Raw genomic sequence first — 17,243 nt, 5'->3', positions numbered from 1 at the left:
GATGTAGTGCAATATGGTGGAACATTAAGGCAAACTAATTAGTAGCATGGGAACAGGGAGTTTTAGGGGCAGAAAATGAAATAGTTGAAAAAAGAAGTGGACAATATTATTCTAGAAAGCACACTAGCTAAAAGTAGGACAGCTATCACTGTGCTCACAATAGGATGCCCGCTGGCACATGGAACAAGATAAAAACTAGGAAAGATAGCATGACACAAGAGATGAGACGACAGTTGATACTTGAGGGCTGACACTATGCCATGAAGGATGGCAAAAGAATGAGATAAGAAGAAAGGATTGTAAAGACCTCTGAGTTTCACAATATTTGTGTAGAAGAGCCAGAAAAATGTAAATTGAAGTTAAAAGAGAAAGAAGGGATTCCATATTAATATTCCACATTAAGTAGATTTAAAGAAGTACAGTAGTACAGGTATAAATAATTACTTGTTGTTGATCTCGTTGTTGTTGGTGTTGTTGTTGTGGTTGTGGTTGTTGTTGATGTTGTTGTTATTGTTGAAGATGCTAGCAAAGAATAAAATAAGTATTTCATTACTTTCAGAAACAAAATATTAATTAAGACAGACCAGAATATAATTAATTTTAAAAAATGTATTATAATAAATATGAGGTTTACCCTATTCTTTTAAGACATTAAAGTTCTATGGTGTAGCTGAGTCTGAAATAATAAACATTGAGGTGACAGTCCCCACATATTGACAGGACAATATAACATGCCTTTAGCTGTGTTAGCTACAGTTTTTAACATCTTATGAAACCCATTGGTTAACAATTTTTATTTTATACCTTCTTAGACCTTTATTTCAGTACCACACCATTAAGAAACATTCAGACCATTCCTTTAAATGGGTGGTATGATCCAGAGGCTTTAACTCTGGAGAAATAGAAAACAACAGATTTCTGTTTATTGTTAAAGCCACCTGAGAATTTGCCACTCAATAACGTGTGTGTGATTCTATGGTATGACTCTAAGGTATGATTCTATGGTGGATGTCTTCCCTAACTTGTCTTTCCTTCCTTTTTTCTCTTGGACTGACCTTGGATTACTATTTTTAAATGTCAGTGATAACAGAAATAACTTATTTCAACTCTTAAGTGCTTTAACTGTTACTTATTTGGAAAGAAAATCTATGGAAAAAGAAATACTTCTAATAGGGGTTGGAGAGAATATGGGCAAGAGTATGCTAGCCCTATTGCTGTTTTAGTTAGCCTGTCCAATCCAAAAATATTGATTAGAATTGTTTTTGTCCTACTTCATATTATAATCAAATCATAATTCAATTTTAAAAATCAGTATGGGAAGATGATCAGTTTTGATGCTTTTATTCATTTCTATATTTAAAATGGACAAACAAAGCTTAGCATGTGATCTTTATTATAAATGTGCAGATTTTGGAGACCTTTTCTAGCCATTTTTTTTTCTGAGCCCTTCTGAAATTTGTTCTTCAAAGTGCAGGTTGTGGTCTGTTATTGTAGGACCAAGCCTGAGTCAAGTCACTGTCCAACTGTAACTCGATTCCGTAAGCACACAATGCTTACCACCTGGGATAATATGACATTAGTCAACAAGGTATGAGAAGCATGCCTCTCCTCTAATCAGTTATGAACCTCCACTATGCAGCTTTGTTACTGGGGACATGTGAAAGGACAAGTGGAGAAAAAGTGGGAAGATTGTAGGAATCTATTTTTCCCTGTGTGTGGTCATGGGGTTCATATCATAGCTGAAACTAATATACTTTTATACATTATATATTGCATGATGATTTTGACCATTTTTGGTTGATTTAAACCCACTTGTTTGAGAGATCAGTTAAGGTTAAGGGGCTCCAGTGCCGTCAAAAACCAAGTGAGACACAATATCACAAAATACTCCTTTGATTTTTCAGAACCAAGGCAGAAGCGTCTGTTTTTAGAGATTAATTCTTTGAATCATGATTGTCAAGCTAAGAAGCAAACCACATTTATAGCTAGATTTAGTGCTGTAAGGCAGAACATTAAGGAAAACTAATTAGTAACATGAGAAAAGGAAGTAATAGTAGCAGAAACTGAAATAGTCGAAGAAAGAGGTAGAAAGTATTATTTTAGAAATCACACTAGCTGGGAATAGGACACCTATCTCTGGGCTCACAATAAGATGCCTTCTGGCACAGGGAACAAGATAAAAACTAGGAAAGATGGCATGACACAAGAGATGGCACATTAGTTGAGAACTGAGGGCTGACATGAAGGATGGCAAAAGAAAGAGATGAGAAGAAGGGATTGTAAAGACCTCAGAGTTTCACAATGTGTTGTGTAGCAGAGTCAGAAAAATGTAAAACTGAAGTTAAAAGACAAAGGAAAACATACTGGGCTTTGACCTTGAACATAACTGAACATGTAAAAAGAAGAAGCAAATTGAAGAATACAACATGTTAAAGAGTAGTTGGGTATTTTTTCAGACAGTAAAAGGGCTGAACTAAAAACAATGAGAAGTCAGAACCATATTAGACCACAAAGAAAATAGCTGGCAATGGAACAACAGAGAAGTCTGTGGATTCCTGGGGAGAGGCACAAAGTAGAAATCACAAAATCAATATATTTTGCTTATCAGTTGTTTTCTAGGATTTCAATTAAAATTAGGTTTTAAAAAATCCTTAGTGTTCTAATCAAAATATGTTTTTTTTTTACTTACAGCAAATCAGTGATCCATTTAGGCAAACACTGTAGGCATAAAACAGACATAATGGTTAATCTCAGGAAAACAACAAACCTGATATGAATTTATTGCTACAGTTATTGTAGTGACTATAAAGATGTCTCAAGAATCTACAGACAATGGTCAAACATCTAACTAGTGTCAAAATTTGTATTTCTCAGGAGCTTCAAATCAAGAAAGGAACTGAAGTGTTTTCTGAGTGGTATTAGTTCTGGAGACACATTGATCAAATGAATCATCTCATTTATTCTTGTCCCAGTTAGTGATCAGATTCAGGATAAGTATTTGAATCTTGTTAAATAAGCTGGTTGTTTTTAAGAAGCTGATTTCCAATATAGAGAATCCCTAAGTTAAAGTGTTCTCTCCTGGTTAGTGGATTTTTAGAATAGGGAGATAGGTTCCCTTTAATTTAGCTACATCCAGGTTAATTGAGTGATTTAACTCTAGGTTGTATTCTGTTTAGTGCAGAAGGCAGGTTTATCTCTTTTTGTTTGTCTTCTTAGGTGTTACGTACTGTAGGATTTGCATATTTGGTACTTTTTCTAGTTGTCAGGATGAACTGTAGGCCTTTGAGATGCCCTTTTTAAAATAGTGTAGGTTGTATGTTATATATGTTTATGTTGTATGTAGTTTAGTTTGTGCTGTGTCAATAAATATTTAACCCAGTGTGACTGACTTATTACACTTTTCATCAAAAGCTATACCACAGAACAAAAAATTCAGGGGCCTCTAATTATACCAACTGCTCAGGTATCTTGTTCTAAACTTTTAAAATTTGGGGGTTATGATTATTTTAATTATTGATTAACCTGCTTGGTTTATTTATGCTATTCTCTATTTTCATAATCCCTTTTTGTAATAATATTTCATAAACACAAACAATCCAATATGATGATTTAATATCTTTATCAATCTTACAATTTTAGTGTTCTTTAAAGAGTAATCAGTTCAGTCATTGGTACACCATTTAAGTCTAAGTATTTGTATATGGATACAGCCGAGCACTGTGCTGCATCTGTTGTTGGTTAAAAGTTCTCTTTAAATTAAATAGGTTCAAGCAGACTCTTGATTATGAACAGTGTCTTGGTTAAAGCCTTTGGTTAGTGTAAGTAGAATAGGGTTAAAAGCAGTCTCTTGTTTGTGGAGATGAAACAGGATAGATTTTAGAACCAGATGGTTAAGGTTTAAATTGTAAGGTGTGAGCAGAGACATACTGCAGCATAAGCCCTCCCTATGGTTCTGTCGGTTATGTCTAGCCACAAACCAGAGAGTACTCACTGAGGTGCTGGTTTTCTTTATGGATTATGAAAGGGAAGTGGGGAGGAGGTTAATTCTCCTAAAGATTTACTCCAAAATTGAAGCCTTACAGTCTTTTCTAAAAGTTAGAAAGAATACAGAGATCTTGGGTGGAAGTTGTATGCAGCTGCTAGGTTGGGTGGAAGGAATTCTATCACCATACCTAGTAGATTATTAAGGTTATAGCAAACCAGACTGTTACTTCATCAGGGGCACCAGATTTTCTTAAGAATCTCTCCTGGCCAAACAGAATAATCTGTTAAGGATTCATTACCAATTAAGATTCAATTTAAAGCTTAGGATATTGGTTAATAAGAAGGAGGGAGAAAAGGGATGTGGTTATAACCACTAGAAGGGTGTTTTAGTTGTAAGGTTAGAGCAAATCCTGGAGGTGGTTTGGGATTCAGGATTTCCAGACCCTGTGGTGGAAGTGAAATCTACTATAAAACAGGTAATAAGGCTGCTGGATTGCTGGATTGGATGCTGCAACGGAAGAACCCTGAGGTGCATAGGTCCTTGTTATATAAGGGAAACAGTAACCTGGCAGAAATCCTGATGATTAGTTTCCTGAGGAAAAAAAGTCCTTCCTCAGTGTGAGAGTCTTCTCCAGTGGAGAGAACAGTATCTTCTTGTTTCAATACTGCAACATTGATTTGAGGAATTCTGAAAATATGCTAACTACTGGTTCACAAACACAATGTACAGTAACAACTACTGTATATCACAAAGTACTTACCATTTGACATTACAGTTTTCCACAGTTACGTTAGGTTCAATTATCGTCTCATTGTAAAAACAACTGCAGTTTTGCAAACTAGAACACTTCATTTTGTTTTCATCAAAATACGGTGCATCATCTGGACACCTGGGATAGCAGCCTGCATAGAAATATAAAGACACAGTCAGTGATTGCATTTACTGTAAATATATTTCTGTTACACTAAGCTGCCATAAATTTATTTACAATATTTGCAAAATATCTAGTGAAATATAAGCTCAGACTTCTTAAAGAAGCATTTCTACCCTTGGTCCCTGTTTTTTCAGAGCAAAGAAAACCTTATTATGCAAATAATTAAACTCTTAACAAGAAGCATTTATAAACTGTGTTCCATAGCCTTTACAGGCATTGAGCAAATAGCTTCTGGGTTGAGTATAAAGTTCCTAGAGTTAGTGCTGTGTGCATATTCTTGTCTTTAATACACAGAAATTATAGTCTGCTATATCAGTAACAAATTAGTCACATTTGCTGAAGATGTAACTTATCTAGAGTAGTGAATGATTGAGGATTTAGATAATTATCCGAACAGAACAGCGATATTACCAATAAAATGTTGTAATTAAAATGTAAACATTTACAAGAATGAAAATGTAAGGTATCATTATATGAAGAGGAGTGGTACAAAATGTACTGTACATGCTGATAGGAAAGGCAATTTAGGAGCTTTTTGTGAGATTTGTCATTTCCTTATTTAGCCTTTTTTGTTGAGGCAAGAAGGTACAGTACTTTCCAAAAGTATTTAGCACTTACCATTGTTGTAACAAGTGTAATATTAACATTTTCAATGAAGCACTTAATTTAGTATAGAGTAATCCACATTCATTTGATCATACTAGTAATGTCCAACTGAAAAAAGTGGTATATCTGTTAGAAGTACAACTTGCACATTGACTTGAAATGAACTTGAATCTGTCACTCTGTTTGGATGAGTCAAAAAGAAACTCCAAGCACTGCATTCTTAATTTCCCGAATGCCCTTCTTTTGCTTGTAACCTTTCTTACATTCTAGATAAACAAACTTCAGAAAGAAGAACAAATTCTTCTTCTGGACAAAAAGCATTCCCGTGAAAGAAAACTAAAAACTATTGATGAAGAGCAACTGAAAAACGAGAAACCACAAACTAAGCAGAGAAGAGGCCGTCAAGATGTATAAGCATACTGAAACAATTGGAAGTGTCACTCTTACCTTCGAGCTTTCCAGCGAACCTATTGTTTTTACCACATGTTGGAACTGTACCACACGGTTCATAATGCCAGCTACATTCTCCAGGGACATTATAATAATCACAATATACAGCTGGAAAGATAGAACAAAGAATTTTCATAGTGCTAAGAATTGAAAAAAATAAAATGACATTTCTACATCAAAAGTCTGAGAACAATCATTATATTAAGAGGTCACTAGTGAAAACAACATCCAAGAATTGAATGTTTTCTGAATGCTTGGAATACTTGGTGAGAAATGTTTGACTTAACCTGCTTATTTAATGGGTAGGCCCCTGGCCATAGGATCTGGAGGCTTGAACCCTATTCCAACAGATCCCCCTGTATGGTATCCTACCATGAGGGAACTCTGCCACATTATTTTAAACTTCAAACTTATTTTAACCATGCAGTTCCTTGTGTTCTTCCTCAAAGGTATCATCACCTTGTCATGCTCAAAGGATCTAAAGAGCTAGTCGGCAGGAGCTGTAGCTTCTGGTAGGGGCATCCAAGCCGGACAGGTCTTTAGTGAAGGGCCAGATGAAGAATGGTACCCTGGCCCTCCAGGTTGCAGGTTAATACCCCTATATCATAAAACACTATCTGTTACGACAGCCTCGAAAGACAAAGATAAGAGATTTTGGTTTGCCTGGAGAGATAGGATGCGCTGGAGGAGGCTAGTTGGTGAGGCAATGGACTTGCTTTGTAAGTAAGGTTCCCTGTGTTTCAAGTAACAGTGGCGAGTATCTCATCCTGGTCGATTCTATTGGTCCTATTTCATTCCAAACTGTCTTCTTTTTACCAGTGAGCCCAGCTGGAAACAAATGAGGGTGCTACTCCAGTGAGAGCTTCCCCTACTCTCGATGACCTGAACCTTCTATATCTAAGAGTCTTACTGCTAACATTGGAGTTTTAACAGTTTCCCACTGCAGTCCTGTCTCACTATGACATGGAGCTTTCCCTAAAGTTCCCTGTGTCTTGCTCAACCAGACCAGGCACAGACAGATGCCTTAGTATATTGTAGCTATTTTCATAAAGATGGAGATTAGGTACAGCTGTGTGAGATAGACTTGTCATTGTTCTCCCTCCTGAACTTCAGTTAAGAAGTTCAATTTCACTAAGGACAACAATATAAAAAAATGAATGCTTTGTGAATGCTTGGAATACTTGATTAGTAAAATTTGGCTTAATCCGATTGGTTAGTGGGTATCCTCTTGACCATGATGATGATGAGGCTTGAACCCCAAAAGTAAAACACATAGACCCCCAAACTATCAGTGAAGAAACCAATATTAAAGCAAGGGATGCTCTAATAGAATGATTATGACCAGTGTTGTATAAAAGCTTGCTTCAGCTTGGTGGAGTTGGTTTGAATGCTAGGGACAAAGGCGAAGGGAGGCATTTGAGATTAGTATACAGTATGAAGCAAGTATTATAATGATGGTTATTAGGTACAATTGTGTGAGAGTAACTTGTCATTGTCGTCCTTCCCAAACTTCAGTTAATAAGTTCCATTTAATGTGGATATTTTAACTTATTTTTATAAATGTAATTCCTATACGAATGGAGCTTAAGAACACATCTGTTTTAGACACATTTAAAATACCATGATAGCATGAAAGAGCATTGAATTTTTTAAAGAGAATAAAAGCATTGCCTTTGCCATTTCATTTTAAAATAAATAAACATAGTAGACAGCTTTTTGCTATTAGTCTCATTAGTATACATTCGATGTTTAAGACAAAATTTGTTACTTTTATTTTAATAAGTAGATAATCTTAGATAAAAAACTGAAATAGCTGAGACATACGGCACAAGTCAGGGGTTCTCCACTGGATGCAGACACCCTCCTCACTGCACGCTTCAGCATACGCAGCCACAGCTGTGCAAAAACCCAGGAATTTGCCATCAAACTCGCAGGAACATGACTCTTGCAAACACACATCAAAATAGTACCTGGGATCCACCTGAAATGAACAGATAAAAAGGGGAAGATATATTTTGATTTCTATATTATTAAAATGGCCTTACTGTAAATAATGTAGTAAGGGAACAAGTAATAGGTTTATTCCATGCTGAAGAAAAGAAGAAAGAGAACACAACGTTTCGGCCATGGAGCCTTCTTCAGGTGTGAGAGAGACAGGGCAGTAGGTAAAGGTAAAGTAGCGGGAGAACAAAGGTTGGGAGGGAGGAGGAGTGAGAGGCGGGAGCAGGGGACAGAAAGAGAGGCCAATCAAGAGGTGTGAAGTCAGACTGTCTTCAGGGCTGTGAAGATTTCTATTTTTGAAATGTTTAGTTTAGGGATCTGCCATGCTAAATGCACTCAAACATTTTATTTTGAAAATAAAAAATTATATATGAACAACACCTTACCCTTAAAGGGACCCAATAAAATCTACAGTTGTTTGCATATATGAACCAGTTTAATCTTTAACAATATTCATATTTTCTCCTTTATACAAAAAAAAATTGATGCATTAATTTACCTTGTTATGACATTTTTTAAACGTTTTTCCTAGAATTATACTGCATCTCCTTTCAGCCCATGTGAAACAATAAGAGTGTCTCTGACAGGGGAATGTCTCATTCACTGTATCAGAGCAGGCAGCCCCAGATGTTTTCCAGCTGTTACCAAATTCCAGTTCTTTGGTCACTGACAGCTTTGCTCTGGTCTGCAGGTCATTTTTAGCATTTGAGTCAAAGTTTCCACAGAGACCACACACTTTATTCTGCAAATCAAGCAATAATAAAGCAAGTGAAAAGGTGTAAAAATAAATATTTGAAGTTGGCACTTTTTAAATATTGAATATAGATTCAAGTGGCACATGAAAATACATAGTATTCCTTTGTCACAATCAATTTAAAATACATTATAACATTCAATAAAAACTATACTATAATTTATAACTGATATTGTAAGGAAAACACACTTACAATCCACTTAGACGCCAGAAGAATGGTGACTCTGGTATGTTTGTCCCACACCAAGGTAATTTCAAGTTTAGGAACTGTGATAATTATGTAAAGCCCCACTGTGTGAACTGAGTATACAGGCTCAACCTCACAGGAGTTTGGATTTTGTGAATTTATGGTCACATTCATTTCACTTAATTTTAAAGTAACTTGATCCTGTTGAAATTAAAAGAAACATGTTTAAGTTACAAACAAAAACTAGGAGAGACTAAGTGCTGAAAATAAATTAGGAGGAATCAATTGTTGACACCTTGATATCAAGTACAATAGCCCGGGAACATGTCAGAGCCTCATCACAGCAGGGGACACTCTCTGCCTTGATTTCAAAAGTTCCTTTCCCATTACCACAGTCATCCTGAAACAGAACAGATAGAGAAGGATAAGCAAACTCATCTGTGCATTAAAGAAGTATAGAAAACTCACATCAATACTAAATCTTAATTCTGAACATTATCTTTCTTTAAAGAGCAAATCTCAAAGACATTCTTATGTGGTTCACTACATACAACAGATACCCCAAGTTATAAATGTCTTGAGCTCATTAACTTACCTCCACAAGAGTATATTCGCAATTCCCATCAAATCTGTACGATTTTAAATCAAAGGTCTGATAGTGTCCATCTCCATAAACTTGGCATTTACCAGAGCAATCATTACCAACGCAGTTCCACTTTCCATCTTCACAAATGCTGTAATGCAATAAGTTATATACTGTATGTGAGAATGAGCACTACATTGTAGGTTTTGACAACTCAGCTTACAGTTTTCAGCTCCACCTATGATACTCTGTTTTATACTTACCACTTTTTACAGTGTAAATTTATGTTTGTTCCAGGTTTGAACACTTCACCACTATATGTACACGTGCAGTCTTCACGAGAAACACAATTTCCATTATGGTCTTCATATTTTCCTTCTGGACAGTAACAGCCACTCTGACATTCTTCACTGATAGGCTAGAAAAGAGCACAATATGATTCAAATATACATTTGCTAAAATGTTGGTTTTATCACCGCAATAAAAACATATGTAACAAATTGAATGAGACCTCAAAATGTTTCTAGTTGTGCCACTTAAGGCTAAGCTAAAATGGGAGTGGGGATAATCCAGTTCACTACATAAGTGTAGTAGCCATTACGCACCAGCAGAACCACTACATTACAGAGCTTATTTTATGTATTTGATGTATGTCATGCTCATCCTGGTAACTCCCTTTGCAATGCAAGCTTGCACTGGCCTGACAGCCGGCCGCTGTTCCCCCCACGTACAGTACATAGCCAGTTACTATGATCAATGAATTGTCAAGAGACCTGGATCACCCGGAGAGTATTTTTTACCTCACCCATTTCAGATGGCTCAGGGATATTCAAGGGCTCTGACTCTGATCATGGCTCTGTCATCAAAACCCATCTCTGAGGCCCTTGAGCTTGTTTTCTCTGGGGTCTGAGCTTTGACCCCAGCCTTCTCAACCACAGATCTGAACTATTGTCTCTACCTGTGTGCAGAGCTCTACTATGTCATTGCACAGCCTGCAGCTAATCTCCAGTATGTATGCTTTCTGCTCAGCCCAGTACATTTCTGCACGCAGCAGTGCTCAACTTTCCCCTGACTGTGTGGTAACTGTGCAGTTCCCAGCTGTGCATGCTTCCTGTACAGTTCCCATCTCATCTTTCTCTCATTCAGCATGTGAGTTCACCTTATGACTTTCAATCTCCTGCAGGTTTCACTGGGCAGTGGGATCATTATAATACATTTCTCTTATAGAATATAAATTACAAAAGATATAAAAGTGTTTCAATTATAATGAAAGGTTAAATATGACAATTAAAGCACTATTGTCATTTGGAAATCCTAGACAGAATCATGGGGGAGTTGGATCCTAACCCGGCAGCAACAGGGGGCATAGAAACTCACTAACTGAAGCCAATTAACCACCAACTATGTATTTGACTATGGAAAGAAACCAGAGCATTCAGGGCATACCCTAGCAATCACGGGAGAACATACAAACTCCATGCAGATAGCATCCCAGGAATTGAATCCAGGACACTGCAAGGTAGCAATATTATTCACTGAGCTGACATGCCAACCTCTAACTTTATGTATAGGCTAAAAAGCAGCATCATATGATAGCATTCCACCTAATGTGGCTGTACCAGAACTTACCTTTGGCAGATTTAAACTATCACATGTCTTCTGACTTGTGCTAATTGAAGCATTAGCACAGTAAACAAATATTTTTTCGCTTGTACAGTCTGCAAAACATTACACAAAAAGATACAGTAAATACATACAGTACGATGCATTGATATTTATTCAGTATTGTAATACCATCAGACAGATATTCCTCATGCCTACTCCAAGCTCCTCCCATAAGTGGGTCTTCACTTCAGCAATTGCAGCAGCTGCAGCCCCCTTGGCCTGCCTATACCTCTTAAACAAATGCAGAGACACTTCCCACCGCAAGCCATATTCAGAAGCCTTCTTGATGGCTTCCCTCATCGCAGGATGTCCACTAGTGGGCACTAGGGTTCCCACTGACCACCTTCTGGTTACAACTCCTTGCAGATGCTTCAATGACTCCAGTCTTCAGCAAAGAGCCATTTGGGCTCAATGTCCCTGACCTCCCTCAGGACAGAGGAGAAGCTCTTCTGGAGGATGGGATTAAAATAATCTCACATGGAGATGTCCTTCAGCTGTTCCCTAGACACTGTCACTACCAGTTTGGGCCTACAGAGTAGGCTTAACTGACACCTTGTCTGTCTGACCCAACTCGCAATGAAGTGGCGATTAGTTCTGCTCCTCTTTTTACCTGAGTGTCCAGAGCACATAACTTTAATGACACAACTACAAAGTCAACTGTCCTACAGCCCAAGGTGTTCTGATAGACTTATGTGCAATCTGTTGGAACATAGTGTTTGTCATGGACAGTCCATGACCAGCACAGAAGTCCAATAACAACCTACTGCTTGGGTTCAGATCAAGGAGGCCATTTCTTTCAATCACACATGTCCAGGTCTATTTGTCATTCCCCATGTGAACATTGAACACCTGACATATGCATCTCATGAGGGGGAGATCTCCTCTCAGTTTGTATTGGAATCATCATGGGAGATTTATTTTAATTTATTGTACTTAATGTATCTTACCTTTAGAAGCCTTCATTTTGAGGATTCTGGTTTTATAATAATAATAATAATAATAATAATAATAATTGCTTACACTTATACTGTATAGCACTTTTCTGGACACTCCACTCAAAGCGCTTTACAAGTAATGGGGACTCCCCTCCACCACCACCAATGTGCAGCATCCACCTGGAGCAGCCACAGTGCGCCAGAACGCTCACCACACATCAGCTATATGTGGGGCAATGAAGCCAATTCATAGATGGGGATTTTTAGGACGCCATCATTGGTAAGGGCCAATGGGAAATTTGGCCAGGATGCCGGGGTTACACCCCTATTCTTTTCGAGAAACGCCCTGGGATTTTTAAAGACCACAGAGAGTCAGGACCTCGGTTTTACGTCTCATCTGAAGGATGGCTCCTTTTTACAGTATAGTGTCCCCATCACTATACTGGGGCATTAGGACCCACAGTGGACTGCAGGGTGAGCGCCCCCTCCAGCAGCAACCTTAGTTTTTCCCAGGAGGTCTCCCATCCAGGTAATGTTCAGGGTCACACCTGCTTAGCTTCAGTGGGTTGCCAGTTGTGAGTTGCAGAGTGATATAAAATATTAAATTCAAGGGTCTTAATATTTTTGCCAGTTAATGTATTGTTCATAAAATTACTACATTGTAGTAACAATAATTAAAATGACAAAAGCATATCGACAGCATTACATTCAATTAATTATAAAATCCATCCATCTTCTAACATCCATTTTTTATGGATAGAACTTTTAGATTAACATTAAGACCTCTGATATGTGTATATTTAAATCAGAGTAAGCTTCTGTTGAGGAATGCAAATTAAAAAAATGAACAAGTGAATATGGATACAATTGCTAAAGCATAAGTAGTTAAATGCCAGCAAATTAGAAATTATGTACAGGAGATAAAGGGGACAAGTCCAAGCAGAGAGGATAATATTCTCACAAACAAGTTGGACATTTTTTAAATGAAATTAGTTTGTGGCTTAGTTGAGGTTTGATTGTATTATTTTACTTCTTTTTACAAGTTGTAATAACTGCCTAGAAAAAAGGATTATCTTTTTAAATAGTTTTTATGACCATCATTTTATCTGAGCAAATGAAATATAGAATGATTATCAAGTAGACAATTTACTAAATTTAAGCAATCATGCTCTGGTCTGATATGAATAAAACCAATGATTATCAAGTGATACATATAAAAATAATGATATGATATAATACAAGAAGATGCAATATTATTTGATTTGACATTATATAAAGTTTAATTGTGGCATGGCATTGCGGCCTTGAAGCACTGGGACTGTGGGTTCAATTTCTATGATGCTATCTGCATGGAATTTTCTTGCATGGTTTTCTTCCGGGTGCTCCGGTTTCCTCCCACAGTCCAAACACATGCTGGTTAATTGGCTTCTGGGAAAAACTGGCCCTAGTATGAGGTTTTGTGTGTTTGTGTGTGCCCTGTGATGGACTGGCATGCTATCCAGGGAGTATCCCACACTTGTGTTTGTGAGTGAAGCTCCAGCTCCCCTGTGACCATATCCTGGATAAAACGGTTAGAAAATGGATGGATAATGTTTATTATTTACTTAAATCACCAGGCAGTAATCTTATTTTATCTTATAATACGTCTTACTTTGTTTTAGATTACAATCAAGTCTCCCATCTTCACAATTGCTGAAATAAAAAAATAAATTAAATCAACACTTGATTGTTACTTGCATTAGCATGCAAATACATAACAAATCTTAACAAAATACTGACATATATATTAATTCTTGCAAAATACAAGCATGTTTTTTTTAAGTTCATTGTATATTATTATGATAGGGTAGATCGCAATTACTGTACATGGTATTGCAATCCCTTTAAAGCACAAATCTAAAGTCTCAGGAAAAAGATTTAGACCAAAACAAAACACTGGTGAAAGAATGGGTGGCTGGCATTAATGATTGAAAAAAAGGCTTAAATTTGTAATTTTTACAATATTGCTTGCATAGACATATATTGTGTTAAATAGCAAATCTTATTTTATTGCATTATAAAAATCTGATGCTCTTGTATCCGTAAGTGTAGTAAAACAATATAGTGAAGTAGAAGTCTGGATTTTAATCAAATATATCATCAACATATCGACAAATAAATAATTATGGTCTCTTTAGGAATGCAACACCAGTTCAAAATCTGACTTTCTATCCCTGTGAAGAGACTCACCAGGATTGATATCCAGCGATATCAAATGTCCCCCGCTTATAAATGTCATTTCCATGGTAACACGGACATTGAAATGTTGATGTACAGGTCTGTTCATCGTCCATGTGGGAGCCTTCTGAACATCCACACCCCTCCACAGGGTCGTCTTCCACTTCACAGGTAAAGTCGTACACAGAGAGGGAGCGGCAGGTACGATTGCAGGCTGTCATGATGTATTCAAATTTCTGGTTCTTGGGACATGACACAACTAAAATATTAAACAATAACACAAGAGATATACAGTAAGATATAAGATGATGACTGGCTCCATATCAAATAAGTTAAATAACAATGGTGACTTTTTGCGTCCCACCAAAAGGTGATTTTTAATGGTAATCTGTCCTTGTTATGGTATGAATCAGGTTATTGTTTAACTCCAATAAAATGAATAACAAAGAATTGAACATACTGCAATCATCCTTTCTCCAGTCTTCCACAATTATCCCCTGGGCAGCACAGGCTTTGGCATAGTTACCAAGAGCAGTACACAAGCAATCTTGAACATTTTCAGCACATTGACACACACTTTCTTCACAGGTCTGAAAAACAAATGATGCATATCCTTTGCTAATAGCTTAAGTCATTTAGAATTACATTTTTGATCTTTTAATGTGAACTACTTTGCTTTGTTAAATAAAAATGTTGCTAGGAGAGCTTGCTATTCTGGAGTCAGGTAAGGAACTAGGATTTCCTGAGTGAAGAATCCCTCTCCTTATTAGTGGGTACATTTTAAAATAATGAGACAGGTTTCCATTTTGTGACATCCAGGTTTGCAGACAGAGTTTAAACTGTACGTTTGATTCTATGTAGTTTCGAATGCAGCTTATCTTTTCTTTTGGCATCTGTAGGTATTAAGAATTGAATACTTGGTAAGAGTGTGGGATTTTTCTTCATGGTTTGGACATTAGGCCTTTGGGATGCCTTGTCGGTAAACTTTTACTATACATAGGGAAACTTGTGTGTTGTATATTTATGTTGTGTGTAGTGTGTGTATTGTCACTTTTAAGAAATGTTTAAAATGATTGCTTTTTTCACCAAAGTTGTGCAAGATAACACAGAAAGCATGCAGAACTCTTTACAAGTTGGGGTTATGATTATTAATTTACTGATTAATTTATCCGCTTGGTCAGTTTCTTAGTATTCTCTAATTTACATAAACCCCTATTTGTAACATACATTACATTTACAAGTCCAGAAACAAGTCACTAGTTACAGTACCAGGTTTAAAGGAAGGTCTTGCACTCACAGAAGAAAAAAAAGAACTGAATCTTTTTAGTATCAAACAGTACTTGGGGACCTGATTAAAATATTCAGAATCTTCAAATCATTGACAAAGAGGACGAGATCTCTGAATCGATTAGTCACTAGCCAGTGAGTTTGATCGTTTTAGCATGCTTTAATTAATGCATTTTTTTCCACAGGTCATAAATATATTGATATGGAAAACATTTATCTAAATAAAATTATTGCTATGTACGCTAGTTTTGACTAGTGATACCCTTCCACTTTTATCTAGCCTTTTGTTTTAGAAAGCTGTACACCTAATAATGTATTCTTCACCAATATCTTCTGTTTCTCATGTTTCAGCGACTTTAAGACCTTTGTAGGTGAATGCTGATGCAATTGCCTCTATTCCTTTTTGGCTTCTGGAAGAAAGGTACAGTCACTTATTGGATCTTTGAATTGTTTTTTTTCTGATCCTTGAATTGCAATATTTCTTGGCTAATATACAGTACCTTGTTTACATGTTAGGATAGCTCATTTTCTTAAAAGAGTGCAACAAAAAAAAACTTACCCTGATATAGCTGTCATACTGCACATGATCATGACACTTAGCAAATGGTCCTGTAGGGTCCATGATATAGCCACAGTTTTCTTTTCCATATAAGTCTGTTGAATAAAATAAGAAATATATAGTATACGTTTATAATTGCATTGTGTTTTAGTAATGAGACAGTCACGGATGTGTACAATTGCATCCATACATCTCATAAGGTCTTATTTTGTCATTTAGAAATGTGCGTAATTCCAAAGGCACACAAGGACACAATGTTCTAGACCACAATATGCTGTATTGGATACTTACGAATCAGTGCATATCACTTGACTTGTTTAGTTTTAACATAAATATGTTACAACTGGTCTCAGTTCCAATGACCCCCAGAGAACCGGGGTGAGGATAAAAGCATGATCTGTATACCTTAACAAATAGTATTGTAGATTATCTAAAAAGTGGTAATCCATTAAAGACAGTTCAGAATTGTGCCATTGACCACTCTAATTTACTAAATTATTTAAGAAAAGTTACAATGCTTTGTGGAAGCCAGAAACAGCTTATCCAGCTCTGTTGCCAAAGCCATGACCACTGCTTCCTTTAGTTACTATAGTTACTTTCAGTTAGCAGGTCAAGTGATAACGAAAAGCTTGAATTTTCTGATTTGCAGATTTTCTCATGTTCTTCTTTTATGTTATGTGACAGCTTCTACTATTTCTCAAACAATAACAATACGTGCTGAGTCCAACTGTTCCACTTAATTGAAAGACAAAGAATTTACACTCCTCTGAACGGATATGTTTCTATGAAGTTAAACTCTGAAATATTGCAATTATGTTTTGCTGTATATAGGCACCAATGCATGTTCAATTAAAAAATAGAGTTATCTATTTCTTGTTTGTCCTCAGGTATATTTTACAACCTGTTATTGAGATCTTCTTTGCAGGTAGAAATCATAAACACATAAGGAAAACAATTGTGTAATGTTTTTACTTGGGATTTGAGATTTGGGATTTGGGATGTTTTCCCTTTTCATTGAAATGTCCCTTTTTTGGTATTTTGCCAAAAATGTTAGATTAATTATATTTAAGTTGATTTATT

General features: G+C 36.4%; 1 protein-coding gene across 1 annotated transcript in view; it reads right to left on the bottom strand.

The window, feature by feature from the left end:
• Positions 1–440: 440 nt before the first annotated feature.
• LOC102692893 (mucin-19-like) overlaps positions 441–17,243 on the bottom strand; it is a 45,542-nt gene continuing 28,739 nt past the window's right edge. The window contains exons 12-24 of the mRNA XM_069192916.1: positions 16,164–16,258; positions 14,778–14,907; positions 14,330–14,576; positions 11,295–11,508; positions 9,764–9,918; positions 9,513–9,651; positions 9,213–9,317; positions 8,924–9,118; positions 8,476–8,718; positions 7,800–7,956; positions 5,973–6,083; positions 4,746–4,887; positions 441–522 (exon numbers count right to left, since the gene is read on the bottom strand). Coding sequence (XP_069049017.1) covers positions 441–522; positions 4,746–4,887; positions 5,973–6,083; positions 7,800–7,956; positions 8,476–8,718; positions 8,924–9,118; positions 9,213–9,317; positions 9,513–9,651; positions 9,764–9,918; positions 11,295–11,508; positions 14,330–14,576; positions 14,778–14,907; positions 16,164–16,258 — 2,015 coding nt within the window. The remainder of the gene's footprint in view (positions 523–4,745; positions 4,888–5,972; positions 6,084–7,799; positions 7,957–8,475; positions 8,719–8,923; positions 9,119–9,212; positions 9,318–9,512; positions 9,652–9,763; positions 9,919–11,294; positions 11,509–14,329; positions 14,577–14,777; positions 14,908–16,163; positions 16,259–17,243) is intronic.

The sequence above is a fragment of the Lepisosteus oculatus genome, chromosome 7 (genome assembly GCF_040954835.1).
Source record: "Lepisosteus oculatus isolate fLepOcu1 chromosome 7, fLepOcu1.hap2, whole genome shotgun sequence".
NCBI classification, from domain to species: Eukaryota; Metazoa; Chordata; class Actinopteri; order Semionotiformes; family Lepisosteidae; genus Lepisosteus; species Lepisosteus oculatus.
Note: the sequence above shows the minus strand (reverse complement) of the source record. Positions and strands in the feature narration are given on the sequence as shown.